Source organism: Mus caroli, chromosome 19 (genome assembly GCF_900094665.2).
Source record: "Mus caroli chromosome 19, CAROLI_EIJ_v1.1, whole genome shotgun sequence".
Classification (NCBI taxonomy): Eukaryota; Metazoa; Chordata; class Mammalia; order Rodentia; family Muridae; genus Mus; species Mus caroli.
Genome location: NC_034588.1, coordinates 43913361 through 43930043, shown reverse-complemented (window position 1 = coordinate 43930043; position 16683 = coordinate 43913361). Strand labels below are relative to the sequence as shown.

Genomic DNA, 16683 nt, shown 5'->3' with positions numbered 1-16683 from the left:
TGGAACTCACTTTGTAGACCAGGCTGGCCTCGAACTCAGAAATCCGCCTGCCTCTGCCTCCCAAGTGCTGGGATTAAAGGCGTGCGCCACCACCGCCCGGCACCTGCATGGTATTCTTAAAGCAGCCCCTGGGGGCCAGCCCACTGTATGCAGACCTGGGGTCTCGGATGTCAGCCACCACGTACGGAGACTCAATATTGGGGCATCCCCCAATGCCATACTCATTTCTGATGGAACCCCTTTTGCAGAGTTCCTGTCCCTAAATCTGACTGGCACCACTATAAGCCACAGCATGACCTATGCCTTCCCAAGTGTCCAAGTCTTCCAGCAAAGCCTGGGAGACTAAGCCAGCAAGAAGAGCAGAGGCCATGACTGGCCTTCCACAGAAGGGCGAGGAGACTCTAAAGCCTCTGTGTTCTTTTCCCCTCCCCCTGCCCCTTCTAGAAGCCGTGTTCTCTGGACTCAGGAAGGTCAGGTGCCACCCTTCCTCTAAGTCTCAGGCTGCTCCAAAAGTCTCCTGGGGCCTGGCTGGTTGGGGTTTCCCAGCATTGCGTTGGCAAGGAGGAGGGAGCCAACCGGAAAACTCGATTATTCCAGGGAATTGACTCTGACGAGGATGGCCATGGCTTGGAGGCTGGGGACTGTGCAGAGGCAGAGGTGAGGGGAAGCCTTAGACAGGAAGAAAACGGAGGTCACTGGAGGGAGACTATGGTGGGGAGGCCTGGGTCCTGGAGGAGCAGCTTCTGTCACTTGGCTCCTGAGGGATTCCAGTGCTGGGCGTTTGGGGACTCTGGGGAGTTGGGAGGAGAGAGGATCAGGGAACATCAAGGAGAAGAGGAATCAGTTGTTCAGAGATGTACATGGCCTCTGGGAACGATCTCACGAGGGCTGCCCCGTACTCTCAGAACTGTGTGTTCCGAGTCCTAGAGCTGGGCAGGCTGTGGGATAGTTCACAGTAGCACAGGTCAAATTTGTGGACATTACTTGCAAGAAGTTGCTCAGAAAGCCAAAACGGGCTTGGCCTCTGAGGGCCTCTCTCAAACTGAACTCTTCATCTCCGTTTCTAAGTCGCCACACCGGAGCTCTGAGCCTATGCGGAAGACGCCTCTCCCTCCATCTTTATGACTGCACACATACCTTTCCACCACTTAGAGGGTGAGTGGACCCAGCCAGTACTCCAGATGTGCCCCCGAGAAGCTCAAGGCACAGGGTGACTATCACGTTCAAAGTCACGTACATTCTACTTCAAATTAACAACACCAACAGAAGAGTATTTTGGGTATCATTTGGTTGGGTCTTGTAACCAAATCCATACACCGGCAAGCAATATACTGATGGGAACCTAGCTGAGGGTGGTGAATTTGAAGCCATCAGCCTGGGTTCAGATCTTGACTTTGTCATTGCTTTATAAGCATGGCCTTGGACACATAGCGGAACCTCACGAGACCCTTCTGCTTCAGCTGTAAGAGACGTGAGTGATTTATACAAAGATAAAGGCAGATTTTGAGGCTCGTCTTGGAGGGACACTTTAGGGATGTGATAGAAGGCCCATTGGACACCTGGTAAAGTACCTGGCACATGTGATCATATGTCAATGCAAGCCACTCTTTTCACGTCACCACGGACTCTAGGGCACTCCGGACCAGGTGTTAAATGTTCTGCCTGGAAGGGTCCCAAGGTGTTCTCTTAGGTTTGGGGGCTGGACACCCATCTCCATGCTAGCTCACTTGGGAGGCCCTTTGCCTCTGCTGTGCAGTGGGTGCTCTGTGTCTCAAGTTGCAACTATTTGTAAGAAACATGCCTTGCCTTGCTAGGTTCTGACAGGCCAAGGCAGGAAGAGCCCTTGTTGCCCAGATAATTTCAGATATGAGCATTTTGGCCTAAGGGTGTGGCCAGTGGTAAAGCATGCACAAGGCTCTGGGTTCAACCCCCAGAACCACACACACACACACACACACACACACACACACACACCACAAATATATTGCTCATGCTGTCTGTAGACACACAGGTCACAGCGGCCACCCAGGAAATACTCTTTGAATGAAATTACTGACTGGAAACCCAGGAGAAGCAACTAAACTATGGAAGCTAGCAGAGAAGGAATGAGAGGGTGAACAGAGAGAGGGGGAGGCAGAGAGACGGCACTAGGAAACAGCCTTATTGGAAGTATTGTTGAGCTGGGAGCTGAGGCCCAGGAGCAGCTGGGAGTGGCTGGGCCCAGCCTAAGAATGTCTTCTCCAGCCTTCAGCAGGAGCAGCTGTGGGCGGCCAGAAGGACTCCAAATAATTGTCCTAGCAGCAGGTCAGCTGTGCAAGGCCCCGAAATAGCTGCAACTTGAGACACAGAGCGCCCACCACACGGGCAGAGGCAGCAAAGGGCCCCCAAAGTAAGGTAAGCATGGGAGACGGGGCACAGCTGTGTGCAGCCCCCAAATCCAAGAGAACTCCTTGGTACTCCTCCCGTACACAGCCAACCTGGAACCACAAGCCCTGGCGTGGCCCCACATTTGAAAGCAACACATTACATAATGTGCGCTGGAGCCACGCTGCCTGCTCAGGAGGGGTTAGCGATGCAAGCAGAGGTGACACTGGCTCCTTGAAAGGAGCTGTTCGGCCACTGGGCTTCATGTCCCTTTGGTGCCTGCCAATTCTGCTGCCTGGCAATCGTTCTGGTCCAGAGCAGCAATAACCAGGCCCTGCAAGGTTATGTACTGTACTGACCCATAAGGGAGAGGACCAGCCGGGACCTGTGTCTTGGGAATCGGCAGACAGCTAGTTTAAGGCTTAGAGAAGGAAGAATCCAAATTAGACATGGTTGTAGTAATCTTAGCATCTCAGATTAAATAGGTGCTCAAATAAACGAAGGAGGTAAGGGACCAGGCAACCTGTAAGACCCCAGCCAGCTTCTCACTCAGCCTTGTCTAGAATGCTCCTGGGGACAGGAAGCTTACCATCTCAAAAAGCTTCCTAGCCCCTATCTCTATATAACTCTCTCAAAGGGTCTCCCTGGGAAAGGCACATAGCTCAATCGGTAGGGTGCTTTCCTAGAAAGCAAGTTCTGGGTTTGATATTCAGAACCTAACTAGCCAGGCACAATGGTACACACTCGAAATCCAGAGGGGAGGCAGAAGCATCAGAAGTTCAAGGTCAAGCTCACGGTACATCCTAAAGTACATAACGAATCTGAAGTCAGCCTGGGCTACAGGAAACCCTGCCTTGAAAAGGAAAAGCTTTCCTGGTTCGGGTTTTCGTGTGGTAGATCATACCTCAGGGGGGCCCCTTGGAGTCTCTTCTTTGGGATAAATGTCACCTTGAGAATAAAGCTCTCCAACTCTGACCGAGGTGTTCATCCTCTGTCTCGGAGAGGGTCAGGGAAGGACTTTGCCTCGGCAGCAGGACAGGCAGCTGGTGAAAGGCGTGCGAGGTGTAATATTGCAGGAAAGTTCATAGAAGTCAACCTGAGCCAGGCCATGGGGCACATGGGCTGGTGACAAGCCAGCTCTCACTCAGAGGCCACCCAGCCCTGTGACACATAGCCAGCTGCGTAGGGCAACCAAGGCAGGACTTTGACACTGTCACGGGGGCCTCTTTTGAACCTGGGCCACCACCAGCCCAGACTCCTGTTTGTTTGGATTCTCACATCCGCAGCACCGGGTAATCTTTAACCACGGGGCCGCAGCAGCCAGCCCCTGTTTGGAAGGCGCTGCCAGCACATTGACTGTCTCCATAAACATGGGCCTGCCGGCCTGCGTCTGACCCAGGCAGGGGAAGGAGCCGTGGAGGCAGTACACATCTCAGATGGACCTCTGGGCAGTGCCCTGAAAACCACACTAGCCTCCACCCCTCTCCTTTTAAACTCAGCGATGGGCTGCCCAGAAAAAACAAACACAATTTCTGAGGCCCTGGAGGGAAGCCTAGACCGGTTCCAGAATCACTCGAAGGAGGACTCCTTGGTTGAAACACCGGAGCCAGAGGCTCCCAGGATCATTTGATGTAGCGGCTCTCAAAATTTTTGTTACTTTGTTTAGTGGTTGTCTTTTGTAGCGGCTCTCAAAATTTTTGTTACTTTGTTTAGTGGTTGTCTTTTTGTGTGTGGTTGAATTTGGTTTTGCGTTCTTAGTTTTTGATTTTGTATCTCAGGGTGGCCTGGAACTTACAGCAATCCACCTGCATCAGCTTTCCAATGGCCAGGAGGGCAGGTGTGAACGGGGACACCCACTTCAAGTGGTCCATTTTTGAAGGCAGGGATATCTTTGTTCCAGTGGTACACTGTGGCTGAAACCTGGCAGGTAGGCACCATGGCCCTGTCTCCTTGTGCCTCTTCACTTCACTATCTTAGAAATGTCCTGGGGTTCTGGAGACCCACAGATCGTATCCCAGGAAACTTAGATTGCAGGGCATTCCTTTCTGCTAAAAGACTGGCATGGAGTTTTCTATTTGGTGATGGTGACTGTGGCAAACATGGCAAAGTGGATAAAACTACTTCTCACATCATAAACACTTTCCTGTATCTGTGAGCCTCTGCAGATACCTGTGAGCTAAGCGGCGCGTGTATAGTTATGCCCAAGCAATCCAGAGTCCAAGGCAAGAGACGTTGGGAATTACCCACAGCTCCCAAGCACCTGGGTCAGGTCTTAATTTGGAGAGAAGCCTCTCTTGGTTCTGAAATGAGGGTCTGGTCCCCAGCTGGACAGGACCCAGCTCCTCCCTTCCCTCAGGTTCCACTATGACCCTCTCACCCACTGCAGGTCTTACCAAGGCCCTAGAACTACATCTGGAGGTGGCGACACACTAGGTAGAAGTGTGGCATTGCCTTTTCTGTAGGTGACGGACAGTCCCAATTTGGCAATCCCTTGGATGCGATCTCATGCTGCCCAGGTTGGTCTGCTCTGGGACAGGAGACCAGATGAAACCCTTGGAAATCTGTGACGAGCACAGGCAGTCAGACCTGCCCTCCCTGCTGAGTCAGATGCTCTGGGATCCCCTTACCTCTTTCTTGGATCAATATCGCTGAAACTCTGGTAGCCTCCTCTGCCCAACATCCTTCCTACCTTGAGCTCCAGACACAACAGGTCCTCAGTGACCACCTGGAGGTGGCCATTCAGACTTATGAGGGAACACACAACTAGAGAAGCTGGAAGGCAGTGCCGCCTAGGCCCCTGGTTCAGACAAGCCACTACCACTTGAGGTCCTTAGACCTTTCTGCAAAACACGTATAACACCTTCCCCTGTGCACAGAGAGTGCATGCCACTTTAGACAGCAGGACAATGCACCATGCAAACCACTGCATGTGCCCCGGGTGTTCAGGGGGAAGATATATCATCCTACAAAAGGGGAGGGGGAACGTCCAGGTGGAGGAGGGGAGGGTTTGGTGCCCTGACCTTGACACAGTTGGCAAGATTTGAGGTGAGAAGAAAAAGAAAATGCCTGGAAGAGTCTCTGAAGAAGGAACAGTAAGACTTGGGGGGTAGAAGGGACATTGGATTTGAGATAGGGTCTCCTGTAGCTCAGGCTGGCTTCAAATTCAATATATATTTGAGCATGGCTTCATCTTCCTGCGTCAGCTTCCCATGTGTGTACACTGCCTCACCCAATTGAACTATTCTTTTTATGTGAAAAGGAAAGAGTTGTTAGAGAGTCAGAGAGAGAGAGAGAGAGAGAGAGAGAGAAAGAGAGAGCCTCATTAGCATCCCCAGTGGTCTGCCCCATCCCGAAACTGGCACAGGCTCCTTAAACTACAATTAGCCTCTTGAACCCAGCAGCTAAGGCTGGACATAAACATTGGTTTAGCCAGGGAAGCAGCAGGTTCCCCGAGATGGCAGTGCGGCCCTCAGCTGTGGACAGCACACCTGGGACACAATGCAGCCCATGGGCCTCATCTCCAGAGGCTGTGGAGTCTCTTGGTGCAGGACTGTAAAGCTGGACCACTGCCCTGGGTAAGCAATCCCTGAGGATCTGACCCAATGCCATGCCACCTGAGCCTCTGCTCAGAACTGGACATAGGCTTCAGGGAGAGAAGCAGGAGGGGTTGAACTCTTGTAAGCCCACACTTCCAGCCTTCTCGCATTGGCCACTGCCATTCCAACGTGGCACCAGGTCTGCTTGCACTGACCTCATATCCAGACTGGCTGGGGGAATCTACATTCCAGACCTTGCCCACCTCAGTGTGGGCTTGGCCCTCCTCCACTGTCAGCCACAGTTCCTATTAAATACCCAGACAGCACAGGGACCACAGGGCCACTTAAAACAAAGCTCTTTCCATGTGTCTAGTTGTACACAGTCCTCATGGTCACACGTAGCCTGCTGCCTTTCTTCTTCACACCTCTCTCGGGATGGGCTCCCCTGTTGGTTGGTTCCCCACTCTGTGCCAGTATAACCCATTTACGACTAAATTGTTCTTCTACGATTCCACTCTTTTAACCTGAGCTTCTTTTCCCACAGAAGTCCTCCGGGATTATTGCTAGTGGCATTCTACAGTTGTACGTTCTGGGTCACACTTAATTGCAGAATCAGAGTTAGGCCACTTGGCACCTGTGATATGGCATGACCCTTTAAAAGCCCTCCAGGTCAGCAGCTGGGTTTTCAATTCTCCTTTCCATCTCTCTCCTCTGCAGAGAGCCCAGGCTCTCTTGGCAGGTATCTTGGCATGATAGCCAAGACACCTTGAGCGTGGAGTCTGGGCTCACCAGCCTTTTGCAAGATCATAGCTGCTCTTTCCAAGTGCAGCTGGACATGTAGTCCAGCCTGGCCTTGAACTCACAATACTCCTGCCTCAGCTTCCTAAGTGCTGAGATTACAGGCCTGTGTTCCACACCAAGTTAACAGTTCTAAGAGAAACAAGGAGACCACAGGAGACTAGGATAGGAGTTTTATCTGTTCTTGTATTAATCACCCCATAAAACTTGTGTTTATTTGGTTGCTGGCTGGCCCTTCTTCCTGGAGGTAGGAAGCTGTTATTCTTGGAGATGCCATCTCAGGTCTGGGCCAGGGCACTCGCAGGAAAGAGGGTGAGCTACTAAGCTCTGGCACATAGTGAAGAGGTCTGGAGTCGGCCTGATGATTGTATCTGGGCTGCAGTGGAGGAAGGGGGAGACCTCAGCTCTAAACTGTCCACTTCTTCAGGGACATGGCCATTCATCTGGGGGTGGGCTCAAATACCTAATACATGCCTACTACACATACAGTGTGCCAGACACTTGGGTACACCTGTGCTCTGAAAAACCAGACAGGTAAGGTGCGGAGTCCCCACACAGAAGCTGGAGGGGGCAGGGTCAAACCTGGAGGAAGTTCCTAAAGGTCACATAACCTCTGGGGGATAATCATCCCAGGAAAGACTGGCCCATCTTCAGAGCCACCAAGAAAGGGAACAATGTTCTTAAAAAGAGAGACAGCTGCTAAGGGGGTGGGGAGGACAATGGAGGATTCAGAAATGTTCAGCATACTGGCCCAGGCCTAGAATCCCAGAACTTGGTAAGAGTGACGTCAGGGCCACCTTAGAGGCCCAGAGGGATCCCTGCTTTCATCCCTCCCCTCTTGTCATCCACACCACCCAGCTCCTCCCTGGCTCTATCCCTCCCCTCTCTGTCTCTCCTGTTTTATACATATACACAAATCAATTTAGGAGGGGCAAAGAAAAGAGCTATTTTAATCTGCTAATTGACTTTAGGGGCCATAATCCGCGTTTGAAAACGCCAGAGATCTCAATGATTTACGGGCAGGACAGCCATCACAGGCTTCGGCTTTATCGAGTCTGCAGAGTCGCCCGCAGGGCGATCCAAGGGCAAGCGAACCTCTCCGAGCAAACCCATGTATAGTCACAGAAAGGGTGTGGGTCAGGCTGGGTTGGACAGCCTGGGCTCCAGTGCCAGCATGAAGCCCTGCTGCTGATTCATGTCCAGCTTCCTTCCCCCATCTACCCCCAGTGCCCTGAGGATTGAGGCCCCACGCCACTAGGCACATGCCTCCCCATCCCACGGTCTCCAGGAACGGGTAGGTCCAGTTTGAGTCCTCTTTCGAGAAGCCACAGACCTGAGCCTCCCTTGACATCCTGCCTCCTTTTTTTTGTTTTGTTTTGTTTAAACCTGCTGAAGGGCCACGGGAAAGGCACTGCTTTATCGTGGAACTCCTTGTGCAGACCCAGCTCGGCCACATCCCTACATGGGCAGGCCAAGCCTTCCTCAAACCTCAGTCTTCTCCCTGCCAAATGGGGATGAAAAACACCCTTCTAGGCCTGCCGAGAGGGTAAGGGAGCTAATGATGGAAACGGCTGGGTAGGCGAAAGGGATTCTATGACCACAGAGGTTAGCAATTTACCACCCTTCCAGGTTGTACGTTGATTGAGCCCTGGTGCCTCCTTTGCCTCTCTAACTGTCCAGTGAGCCTGGGACTGTCCGAGGGTAGGGCTGGTCTCCTTTAGCCCCACCCACACGCTCTTTTCTTCAGCTAACAAGTCCCAGGCCTCCCCTTCAGCCAGTCTCCACTCTCCCCTCCCATCCTGCAACCTTTCCTGAGCAAGGCTTACAAGGTTAGATGAGATAGTCTCCTCCACATCATGTGTGTGTGTGTGTGTGTGGGGGGGTGTCTCTATCTCCCCACTGCTGCAACCTTTGAATACAATTCTTCATGCTGTGGTGACCCCCCCCCAACAGTAAGATAATTGTCATTGCTACTCTATAACTGGTTTTGCTACTGTTATGAATTGTAATGTAAATATGTGTCCCCTGGTGGTCTTAGGCGACCCCTGTGAAAGGGTTGTTGGACCACCACTTCCGCAAAAAGAGGCTGAGGACCAACCCACAGGTTGAGAACCACTTCTCTAAAGAGAGCTAGCAGTGTACGACCTGGGTCCCTTCCTCCAAGGAACTCCTGTCCTGTGGGGAAGCAGATACGAGGTTCCTGTGACTGCAGAGGATAGAAAAGACAATTCTATCCAGAGGCTTCAGAGAGAAAACAGCTTCCAAGCTGGGCCTTCAGGCCAAAGTGGATACTGTAAGGAAAGGCACTCTTGGACCTGCTGGGATAGGCGTGTAATCTCAGCCACTTAGGAGGCTGAGGCAGGAGCATGGCAAGTTCACAGCCAGCCTGGGCAACATAGTGAGACACTGTGTCAAAATGAAGAGAACAGATCTCCTGCTTGGTGGTAGAGCACTTGCCTAGCATGCTGGAGGCCCTGGGTCTGGTTCTCACTCCTGAGGACTGCTTCGGGAGGACGAAGAGTGTCGCTTGTTCCTCTTGCAACCCTCCCCCAGCAAGACCTTCTCAAGAGCAGGAAGTCATTCATTCTCCGCCTCCCACCACTTGGCAGGGACCTGGGTAAGACATGAGACTCGCAGACATTTTTTCCGAGAAGATGGCTGAGTTTGGACTGGGTGAGTGGGCTGGAGCCCATACTTAAGCTTTGGAATTCTACTGCCTTACAATGTGAGACCCAGGGGGCACCAGGACAGCAGGAAAGGACTCCTGTGGACCCTAGGCTAAGCATCGCCTTCCCCAGGATAGGAAGGGATGACTGGCAGCCACTAGCCACTACTGTGTATCAGCTGATCCTCATACCTCCATCCTTTGAGAATTCTAAAGAGTCTTCAATGCAGTTATTACTGCCCCACAGTACAGATGGACCCGCAACCTGGTGCAGGCACCCTCATGCTGGACCAAGAGCCAGCCCAGATCTGTCCAGCCTCTGGCTAAGGCACATAATTCCTGGCAAGCAGAGAGGCCTCAGTACCCAGTACATAGAGGAAGTTGGGGAGGCCTCTCAGTCAGCCTAGATACCCTTCTTCAGTAGCTGTCACCAGGAATAGCTCGTTTGGGCTCTCAATATATCAGCGTGAAAGCAGGCACACTTTTATTGACTTGAAAAACAGAAAGTTCCCAAACGGCTGGTAATAAAAAACAGCCTCCTGATGTTTGGAACATAACACACGGGCTTCGGGCAGTTACTCAGGCCAGTGCGTTTACTTCCACGGTCCTGTCTCATCCAAGGGAAAGCATTCCAAAAGCACTCACAACTGCTAGGCTTAGAAGTCAGGAAAGGAACCGGAAAACAGGTTTGAAACCCCCCCTCCCCCCTTATGGCATTTCTCTCTGCAAGGGAAAAGAAGTGGGGACGGGGACAGAAGCAGCAAGTGTCTGCTAGACATAGCTTTGATACCTAGGACAGTGCCAGCAGAGGCAGGCGAATTTCTGAGTTCGAGGCCAGCCTGGTCTACAAAGTGAGTTCCAGGACAGAAAAAAAAAAAAAAAAGCAAAAACAAAAACAAAAAACCTTTGTATAACTTCATAACTCTTCCCGTGGCCCATTTTCCAGATGAGGAAGTTGAGGGTTGATCAGGCTTTGCCTGTATGTATTCACATGCCTGCAAGCACACACTTGAATATATATGTACACAGATGCCAAGCCGGGAAGATGATGGAGGGGAAGGGGTGGGCTCTACAGCCAGAAAATTCACTATGTGGTTCATCCCCGCCCACCACCCAGCCCAGGGGGGCGGGCCTTCCTAGAGGTTGGCGAAAGCCACTCCCACCGAATCTTGCTACCTAGTTAAGGGCTTCCTTAAGGGCTGGGAAGACCCAGTCTGGAGAGCTGGCTCCATCACTCATCCACAAGGGACTTAGCATCCTTGAATGTGAGTTTCCTCCAATAGAGTCCCAAGGTTGCTATGAGACACGCCTGGGCTTCCACTGACAGTGGCTACTAAGAGCAACTTTAACTTCACCAGAAAATGGACAAGGCTGCCATTCCTGGTGGGGGAAAGGTGCTCCCAACTCAGAGAGCACCCTGAGGGAGGGCCTGTGTGGGCTATAATCTCACTAAGCCTCACTTGCCAAAGCTGTGGCCAGGAACAGGATACTGCTGTTCACGGGAAAGTTGTGAAGTTGTTCCTGGGCCCCTAGTTTTATGGATGCCACCAGCAGCCACCACGACTCATGGGAATGAAGGTTAGTCCCAGCACCTGCAACTAACGGGCCAGAGAGAAGCCACTCACCTAGCAGCTGGACACCCCGCGTGAGGCCGTAGACGTCCACCAAGGCCCAGAGCGGGTCCACCGTCCGGACCCCACTGAAGAAAAGCATAGCAGCTGACTCATTGATCCGGTAGAAGACGCGGCCCTTCTTGTCCACCCAGAAGGCAATGATGTTGCCCTCGTTGGCAAACTCCTCAGGCAATGCTTTGGCCCAGAAGCCACTCTGAGACACCAGGTCAGGGCAGGCGTACTTGGGCAGCGAGTCGGGGTGGATGCGGGAAGGGTCCTTGCTGGTGAAGCCAAGTCGCAGGGCCCCGCTCCAGCAGCATTGCTTCTTGGTGATCTGGCCACAGGGAGTGAGGAGCCTCAGCTTGCCTCTCCTCCTTGGTCAGATCCCGCCCACCACCCAGCCCAGGGGGCGGGCCTTCCTATAGGTTGGCGAAGGCCACGCCCACCAAATCTTGCTACCCAGGAAGGCTGGGAAAGGAGAAAGGATGAGATGGGCAAGAAGGAGAAGGGCAGGCTGGTAGTGGAACAGCAGACCGTGGCAGTAAAAAGGTTAAAGGTCAAAGGCAGGGGTCCGGGGGTGCCCACCTTCAGCCTGACTTGCTCGTAGATGAGCACCGGGCGGTTACTGAAGGTGATGGCATTGCAGAAGCTGGCCTGCCTCTTGACGGCCTTGTGGCTGAGGTCCATGAGGATCTGGGAGCCCTTAGTGTGGGGATGGAAGAGCAGCGGCGTGGCCGGGAGCCCCCCACCTGACAGCGTAGGCGGGCAATGCTTCTGCTTGTGATGGCATCGGTGAGAGGGCACCGGGAAGGAGCCCCCGATGGAGTCTGCAAAGGAACAGGCCATAGAGTCAGAGGGCGTAATAGGACCAAGAGCAAGATTGGGGTCTCCTAGGGGAGGGTCCAGGGAAGAGGCGGGGACCACCCACGGCTCGGCATTTACTCCTTCACCAGCACAACCAGCTGTGACCACCAGCCTTCCTGCCACTGTCCACTTTGTCCCCAACCACTGCCACCAACTGGTTCTCAACCTGTGGGTCGTGACCCCCCTCGGAGGTGATGCTATCAGATATCCTGCATATCAGACATTTACATTTCGATTCATGACCTCCTCCCACTACCACTCATGATGTTCCTGTCATCCTAATGCCATTTGCTGTCACTTCCAGACTTCCTCTCTTTCATCCATTCCCTTATTCATGACCTACGAAACACCAAGTTCTGTCCTTAGTACTGGAAATGAAAACAAGAAATGCCCATGACTCTTGTCCTGAAGCTAGCAGTCCTTCCCAGGACACAGACATGTGTGGAGATCGCCGTACTGAACGGCACACAGTAGCCACCGCCCCAAGGACCACTAGGAGGCTCGCCTCTCGGGAAGGCTTCTGGAGGAGGAGGAGACAGGGTAGCACTCGGACTCAGCTGGTGATGCCAGGCAGTGGTGGACTTGTGGCCTTGGGGGCAATGCCAGCTCAATGACAAGGACATAATGTCTGTCCCTCAAGGCTATCCTTCTGTACCACAGGCTCCACTCCTGCTTAATGCTGCCCATGCCAGTAGCACTGGGGGGACAGACAAAGGCATGGGCAGGACAGGCTTAGAAGGGGGACAAGCACTTTACAGATGTGCAGCTAGCAGCAGCCTGAAGACATAGAAACAGGCGAGACCACCGGGCAAGGTGTCTGGTGGCTTCTCTGCTACCCCTTGGCTAGGCAGCATTTCCCGCTCAGGGACACTGGTTAGCCTGAATTTGCAGCTGCAGATATCTGCAGCTGGGTGGCATCCTTACATGGGCTAGAAGCTAGGGTGCCCTTTCTTCCCCAGATCCTGTGCCCTATCAGTCTTATAGAAAATGGAGCCTGCCCAGCCTGTCACCTTAAGCAAACAGCCATGGAGGACAACAGGGCAGGAGGAAGTGGAGGGACACCTCCACCTATGGCAGGCTTCTGGGGTGTTTCAGATTTTGGTCCTCATGACCCAGCAACTTAATAATGCACTGACACAGGGCTAGCAGCAGGTCTGCACAGACCCCCTCCTCTCAACACGGGAGGGGGAAGACAGAAACGGAGAGGAGAAGATTGGACAGCCCTGGAGGCCCGGGAGGCCAAGCCTGTCAGGACACTTGCTTTGGTTCATGTCACTCTGCATCTCTGCTCCCTTCTCTTGAGGGCCCCAGATACCAGGCTCCACAGCCTAGCACCAGCTGTGACCTTTGGGTACACTCCTCTGGGTTTCTCTAGAGCATATTCTTGTGTGCCAGGCCCAAGGCACAGGGGGTTGGCGCGGGAAGGGTGCTAGCATGAGAAAGGGCTGCTTTGCTCTCTCCGGGAACACAAGATGTTCTAGAACTGTCCAAAGGTGCAAGGGCCCTGACAGCCATCAGACCACAAGGGCTGGGATAGCTCAGGAGTCCCAAAGAGTTGATAGGGGCTTCCTAAGTGACCTCTAAGTAGTGAGGACGGTGGAAGGTAATCCCAAGGGCAGTCGTTCCAAGTACCATGCCTGAAGGACACACCCAGCTGGCCCCAGACACCTTGAATCTTAGTTTCAAGCACTCAGTGGCTGAGAGCTTGCTATGCAGGCGTGAGAATCCAAGTTAAAATCCCAAGTAACCACATAAAAAGCCAGGCATGGTCACACTAGTGACTGTAATCCCAGCGCTGAGTAGGACAGATGCAGGGGGACTGCCCAGGACAGAGAGCATCAGACCAGGACATACAACATCCTCTGGCCTCCAGCTATGTGCAACATGCGTGCACACACATGTAAGCCTATTGCTTCAGGCATGCACACACACACACCACACATCATACACACACACCATACACAAACACACAACACACATCACACACACACAACACAAGAAACACACACACACACACACACACGGAGCTCCTGGCCCTCGTTTGCTGCTGGGATGTGACCAGACCAAGGTGAGAACAGGTTGGCAGTCTGCCTGAGAAGTCACAGCTCCCACCCCACAGAACACTTACACTCCAGCCTGTTCCCCTGTGTGGTGAGGCCATAGCTATGATCTGCACACAGTACATAGCAGCATGATTCCTGGCCACCCTCAAGCAAGCTTCTAGGAAAAGTGAGAAAGCCAGCACAGAAAGTCACCTGCTATGTGACTGCACCTCGGTGACACTGGACAGGTAAAAGTTGTGTCGTCCGAGTTTGGGGCTGAGGGAAGAGGCTTAACCACATAGAAGCCTGAAGTTGACAAGACAAAACATTCTCATTCCATGGTCACAGACCTTACACACACACACACACACACACACACACACACACACCAGGTCTTCTGATAGTGACAGTAACAGGAGGAAAGACTGGAATTTCTGGCCACCAAGGCACCCTATCACATGGCCCCAGAAATGGCTCCTAAGATTTAGACCACCTCACAGGAGGTCCCCAAGCCAAGATGGATTGACACTCTAACCTTAACTACGAGCCCCCTTCCAACCTGTAAAATGAAATGGGTACTATTCCTGTCCCAGTGGATGGAGACAAGCACTCTGGCGGCTTCAATGCTAGCGAGTGTGAGGTCTACCTCTCCTGTCTATAACACTATCAGGACAGACGCTGGGCGACTCCCCGACCCTCCTCTCAAGCTGCTGTGTGTGATTGACACACAGAGCCACCCCTATGGTTAAGGTGCCAGGGACACCACATAGAGGCACCTATAACGGTGCCTAAAGTGAAGAGCCTGACCAGAGTGACTGCCAACCTTGAGTCCCTGCTTTGGCCGTCTCCCTCCCTGTCACATCTGACATGAATATCCACTGGATGGAGGGGGAGAGAAAGCACACTGAGAATTATTGTGTACACAGCTCTGGTGCTGAGGACCCAGAGGAGGCAGGCAGCTGGAGGTGGCTCCCTTCCATCACTTTGATGGTCACCACGACACTGTGGGGTCCCCGTTCTGAAGATAAATGAGTTAGTATCAGACTGTGGCAAAGCTAAGATTTAACTGTGCTCTTCCAACATGTGTGCAAGGTGTGTTACCTGACTTTGTACTCAGTACTAGAACTTACCCCCCCCCCATGTTCTGAGGGGGCAGGAGGAGAGGAAACAGGTTTCCCTGAGGACACACCTGCACTCCAGCTAAGGTATGAATTGTGGTGGGCCTAAGGACATTAGAGCTAAGCAAGTAGGACCCCCATCTTGCTCCCAGCTCCCAGCACATGTCCAAGGTAAGACCCATTAGTGACACATTTACAAGCTTATGGGGTCCTCAGGGAGGACCCCAGGTGATGCTGATGCTGAATGGAGACCCCTCAGCTTCCTTGGGCAAGCCGCCAACACAGGCCTGATCCCGAGCCAGCTCCAGCTCACATCCCCTACCCCTCACAGGGTCTCCAGAAGAGGTAGGTATACACACACATAGACAGACACACAGAGGTGTGCAACACACACAGACATACACACACACAACCTCTGTGGCAATGACCTCATGATCCCCACCAAGCTTTACCCAGAATTACTGTGCAGGCAGAGTTTGGGAGGCAGTACTAGCCCTGATGCAGAGCCCAACCCCTGTACCACACACCGGGCAGTGTCCTGACTTTTCCCTTAATGCCACCTTGACACAGAACCTCAGAAGTTAAGTTGCACTTGTGGCCTCTCAGCCAGAATGCAGAGAGCCCAGATCTGAGCTCAATCCTGGCTGTCTCCAAGCCAGGCACTCTGCCCTGTGTGTGGATACTGGGTAGAGCCTCAGCTTTCCCATCTGTGAAGTGGGGTCACCACAGACCTCCATGGGATCAAACAAGACGGCACAGGGACAACTCAGTGGTCACTGTTGTATGATCATTGCAAGGGGCACCACCCAGTGCTTTCCCACCTCCATGACCTCTGCTCCAGTGAGTCCTCCTGCCCACACCCCTTCTTTCCCAGCCCCACCTGAGCTTCTGCAAACCCCACCAGTTTTTCAAGGCCCAGCTGAAGCCCATCGCTCTTGAGACTGCCTCTTTCAGAGCTCTGGCCCTTTCAGAGCATTGGCCTTATTCTCAACTCCTACAAAGACTGACTTAACTTTCTGGGGGAGTGGAGGCAGGCAGAGGAAAACCTAGGAACAGGGAAAATGTGTGGCCTTCAGTTCAAACCCTAGCCAGGCTGCAAAATTGCTGTGTGACTTCAGGCAAGTTGCTTTGCCACTCTGGACCTTGAGTTCTTTATAAAAAAAAAAGATGCTCTTGGCTCAGAGATTGGGAATATTTACTTTTCTTGTAGAGAACCTGAGTTTGGGTTTAGTACCCACTTTAGGTGACCCACAACCTACAACCTCAGCCTCAGCAGGCACCTGCATTTGTGTCACATAACCCTCACAAAGAGAGACACCCATATGTGTAATTTAAAATAAAAATAAACCTTTAAGGGGGCTGGAGAGATGGCTCAGCAGTTACCAGAACCAGCTGCTCTCCCAGAGGAACCAGGTTCTATTCCCAGCAGCCACGTGGCAGCTCACAACTGTAACTCCACTTCCAGGGGCTTCGACACCCTCACACAGACACACATGCAGGCAAAACACAATGCACATAAAATAAAAACAAACCATTTTAAAAATTATATAAACAAATCTTTACCAAGAAGGAGGAGGAGGAGGAAGAGGATGGAGGGGAAGAGGAAGAAGAAGAAGAAGAAGAAGAAGAAGAAGAAGAAGAAGAAGGAGGAGGAGGAGGATGAGGAGGAGGAGGAGGAGGAGG

The 16683-nt window shown here is 52.6% G+C and overlaps 1 protein-coding gene across 3 annotated transcripts in view; it reads right to left on the bottom strand.

Moving 5' to 3' along the window:
• The window catches only part of Neurl1 (neuralized E3 ubiquitin protein ligase 1), a 78688-nt gene that overhangs the window by 8792 nt on the left and 53213 nt on the right, over positions 1-16683 (bottom strand). For all 3 annotated transcript variants that reach the window (XM_021151841.1, XM_029472778.1, XM_021151842.1), the window contains exons 2-3: positions 11562-11803; positions 10989-11310 (exon numbers count right to left, since the gene is read on the bottom strand). In XM_021151841.1, coding sequence (XP_021007500.1) covers positions 10989-11310; positions 11562-11803 — 564 coding nt within the window. The remainder of the gene's footprint in view (positions 1-10988; positions 11311-11561; positions 11804-16683) is intronic.